Raw genomic sequence first — 4,197 nt, 5'->3', positions numbered from 1 at the left:
CTTGTAGCCAAGGCATTATCCGGCTGAATAAACAGAGCCCGAGGAGAGCCAGTGCCTCTGAGAGGGCCACAGAGCTCCACAGGCTCCTTGGGGATAGTGATGGGGTGGGAAAGCAGGGCCAGGTGGGCATGTACAGCTGGACTCGAGGGCTTCTTCCCGGTGTTTGTGCCAGCCTGGTGGGCTGGCATCGAGTCAGGCTCGAAAGGAACCAGCTTCAAATTCTGTGTAATTTCTACGCCTAAGACATTCCTCTTGCCAACTAGGTTCAAGGCATGCACAAGCACCAAAGGCTCAGACCATCTATCCTGCCATCACGGGCACTTTGCAGTCAAGCACCAGCTGATAGTAGCCACCGTGTGCCTGCTCTTGGCATGAGAGAAGGAAGTGGTTTTGAGTTGTCTCCCTTTCTTCTTTCCTGGCCATGCTTAGTCCAATTATTTGCCACAAGCAAAGCACAGACCATTGGAGACTGGTCCCATCCAAGGGCTCAGTATGATGAGTGGTGAAAGCCATGTTTGCAGCCTTCTTTTTTATGGCAGAGGCTGCAGCCGGTATGAGCAGTTCCCCACAGTGTCCAAGTCCAGTGTTGGCGCTTTCCCATTCTTCACTTCCTCTCAAGGAGGAGGAGCTGCTCCATTTATCTCCTGACATTCAGCTCCTGGTACCCATATTCCCACGCTCCACACACCTTGCCCGTCGTCGCTGGCCAGGCTGCCTCACACTTCCCCAGCAAAGCATCAGGACTTGGTTTCAGACAGTTTTTCACAAGATCCCAGTCTGAGGGAGAGGGCTGGGTACAGCAGAGCCAAGTCCTGCCTCAGAGCATTGCTGGAAGCTCACAGAGATGGAACATCCCTCTGGTGCTGGCAGTGGGTTGTGGACAGGCAGTCCATCCCGGGGATGCACACACCAAGGACCACACGGCATCCTGGCTGCCGTCACCAGCCTTCAGGTAGGGTAAATCAGGACCATCAAGGAAGATGGGCATGCAGTGGTCCTGTAAAAGTCATTGCAACTCAGCACGAAAGGCAAAATGCTTTTTTTGGAGACAGCCTGGCATGGCTCTGCACACAGCAGCCCAGAGGGCTGGTGAACACACTTTGGGAGATTCCAGATGAGAAGTTCTCCTGATGTTCAAGCACATCTCAGCCCTGGGTTCAGCTTCCACTTCAATCCAAGCAAAGGAGTGATGAAGATCCCTGGAGGCCTGTCCATTGCCATCTCTGGATGCTAGGCTCCGTGACCTCTGTCTCTCTGCTGTCGTCTCCTGGCTGTGACAGGCACTGAGCTCCAGCCAAGCAGGGCAGCAGGTGGCTGCTGGAGGCATCATGGGACCCAGCCACCCAGCAGCAGTTGAGAGTCATCAAATCCTTTCTGGAGCTCAGCTCAATCTCACCAGCTCAACACCGGGCTCGATGTCCCAAGAACTTCTGAAGCCCAAGAGAGGTGGCACCTCGCGTCTGTGTTGCTTTGCAGGCATATTGAGCTTCTCTAGATTCCCCTGGCTACAAATCTCATCTGTTTTGCAGCAAGAACACATGTGGAAAGGCTTCCAGTTGTCTGCTCTGTCAGCCATCTGCCGTATGGTGCCTCAGTGGTGCAGGTGGGATAGCTGGAGACAGCTCCAGAGCACTGGTCCTGGCAGCAGGCAAATGCACCTATTGGTGTCCTCGCTGGGGACAGGGCTGTCCTGACCCCGAGGAGCCCCAGCAAGGTCCATCCACAACTGGCCCGTGGGATCTCCACTGAATAATCCATCCTTGAAGCAGCTCGCTCATACTATTCTCACTGGGGAGGAGATGCAAGGGAGCATTTTGTGCTCCGAAACCAGAGGATGTTTGCAGGACATCCTGATCTTGGCTGAGGCCAGGCAACACACCCAAGCAGGGAGGAAAACATCAGCTCTACCATGGTTGTCAATCACTGGGCGGGGAGGATCCAGTACCATTTCAGAAGAAACTCAGAGGAAGCTCAATCTCCTGCACTGATAACCTGATCCTGACAATAAACCATCCCACCACAGGCTGGTACCACCCAAAGGTCCTCACGAGGTTTTTGACCCTGGTGGGACACTCTTTGGGTGCAGGATTGGACCACAAGCCCTCCCCACCTCCCGCAGGTAGCTTACGGAGCAGCTGCACTGCACACACTGGTTCGGTTGGCGGCTGGGAAAGAGCTCGCTGGTGGTGAACATCTCGCCTTGCTGGTAGGTCGTCCCGTTGTACTGGCAGGACTTGATGGGTGCTCGGAGGCCAGAAGGGGAATGTGGCTCTGGAAAAGAAGTCAAGGAACGAACTGGATGAGAGCTAGCCTTTGCCTGGCCCCCATGTAGCATGGATGCTCAGCAGATGCCTCACCAGCTCAGCTCAAAAGGACAAGGAGAGCTTTACACACTGCAGTTGTCACAAAGAAGCAACCAGGGCACTGCATGACCCATGGGGATTTATGGGCCCAGAAGCTTCTGGAGAATAGAGCTGTCCTGAGTGCACCGAGCTTGGGACAGAGGTAAAGTCTGAAGGTCTGACCTCCTCCCCCCACCATGTCATAATGGTGGCAAAGCTGGTCAAAAAACACCAGTAACTTGAAAAATTAGAAAAAAGAATAGAAAAAAAACCAAACAAACAATTTTTACCTAATTGCCCATCAGAGAACCCTGAGTCTAGCTTGTATTGGAGGTCATCATGTTCAAGGGAGAGGAAACTTCAAGAAGCTGACTTCTGGCTTCACAGAACTGTTCCCTACAAGGCTCTTGGGACGGGGGTTAGAGAAAGCAGTCTGGTAGAGACCCCCTTTCCATCAAAAGGACATTTTTGGGAGGGGGAAAAACCAAGGTGAGCAGCTTGAGTTGCCATGACCCCATGAGAGGATCCAAACCCAGGTGGGAGAGTTCAAGTGACCACACTTGAGGTACACCCTGCAGGACCATGGCCACCTCGTCCCTCCTGTGGGATGTCCACCTACCAAGACACCGTGGGCAGCACTGCTGGGGGTCCGTGATGGGGCTGGCGCACTGCAGAGCCGGGCACTGGATCCGGTAACACCTGATGTTGGTGTTCTGGGGATAGATGGAGAGAAAGATGGGTCAGTCAGCTCCCTGGCAGTGTTCAAGACCACATTGGATGGGACTCTGAGCAACCTGGTCTAGTGGGAGGTGTCCTTGCACATGGTAGAGGAGTTAGAATGAGATGATCTTTAAGGTCCCTTCCAATCCAAACCATTCAGTGATTCTAAGATTCCACAAAGAGGAAGATGTTGGATGATGCCCACATTATCACTACAGGTTGTGCTGATGTCGCTCACCCAGCCAAGGACGTCTCTTTCCCCAGTTCAAACCCAGCCAGCTCATGTCTCATCACCAAAGACCACCCCTGGTCCTGCAGCAGCCCTGGGCCACCTCCACCCACAGCCCACCAACGCTACTGAGACAGCTCCCTCAGAAGGTCAACCCAACAACCTCAGGGGCACGGGGGGCATTTTCAAAAGGAAAGAGATTAATCCAACATCCCTATGGGACTGGAAAGGGCTTCTCTGATCAAATTAGACACCAGAACTGAGCTGCTTAAAAGCTGCCAAAGTGACACATCGCCATCCCCTCCCCACCTCCCATGGCGCCTCGTGGGAGACGTGCCTCAGAGCAGCTGCAGCGGATGCAGTACATCAGGCCCTGCGGTTCCAGGTAGGGATGCCAGCTCTCTCCTGGGCTATATTTCTTGCCGTTGAAGTCGCAGAACACATCCGGCCCTGAAAATCAACCAGAAGCTACGTGAGAGCAAGGGACAGTCTTCGGGAGAGCTCTCTTCCCTCCATGAGGCCAAGAGCAAGGAGAGCTCTGTGCCTTCATGCTGTTTCCCGTGAGTAGCTGACGGCCACATCCCATCCACCCAACCCCACGTGGAATATATTCCCTAAAAGCCTTTTCTTTACCATGATTTGGGTTTTTTTTCAGGCTGGCTGCGTGAACTGGGATTGTTCAGTCTTGAAAAGAGAAGACTTTGGGGGGACCGAATAGCTGCCTTCTGGTACCTGAAGGGAACCCACAGGACAGCTGGGGAAGGAGTATTTACAAGAGTGTCCAGTGACAGGGTTTAAGTTGAAGGAGAATAGATTTAGATTGGATCTTAGGAAGAAATTCTTCAGTACGAGGGCGGCAAGACTTTTGAATAAATTGCCCAGAGAGGTTGTGGCTGCCCCCTCCCT

General features: G+C 53.3%; 1 protein-coding gene across 1 annotated transcript in view; it reads right to left on the bottom strand.

Annotated features, from left to right (window-relative positions):
* CHRDL2 (chordin-like 2) overlaps positions 1 to 3,741 on the bottom strand; it is a gene marked incomplete at its 5' end in the record, with an annotated part of 18,732 nt that extends 14,991 nt beyond the window's left edge. The window contains 3 exons of the mRNA XM_009876444.1: positions 2,129 to 2,271; positions 2,962 to 3,055; positions 3,629 to 3,741. Coding sequence (XP_009874746.1) covers positions 2,129 to 2,271; positions 2,962 to 3,055; positions 3,629 to 3,741 — 350 coding nt within the window. The remainder of the gene's footprint in view (positions 1 to 2,128; positions 2,272 to 2,961; positions 3,056 to 3,628) is intronic.
* Positions 3,742 to 4,197: the final 456 nt, after the last annotated feature.

Source organism: Apaloderma vittatum, unplaced genomic scaffold, assembly GCF_000703405.1.
Source record: "Apaloderma vittatum isolate BGI_N311 unplaced genomic scaffold, ASM70340v1 scaffold23349, whole genome shotgun sequence".
NCBI classification, from domain to species: Eukaryota; Metazoa; Chordata; class Aves; order Trogoniformes; family Trogonidae; genus Apaloderma; species Apaloderma vittatum.
The sequence above is the reverse complement of the archived record's forward strand: the minus strand, read 5'-3'. Positions and strand labels throughout refer to the sequence as shown.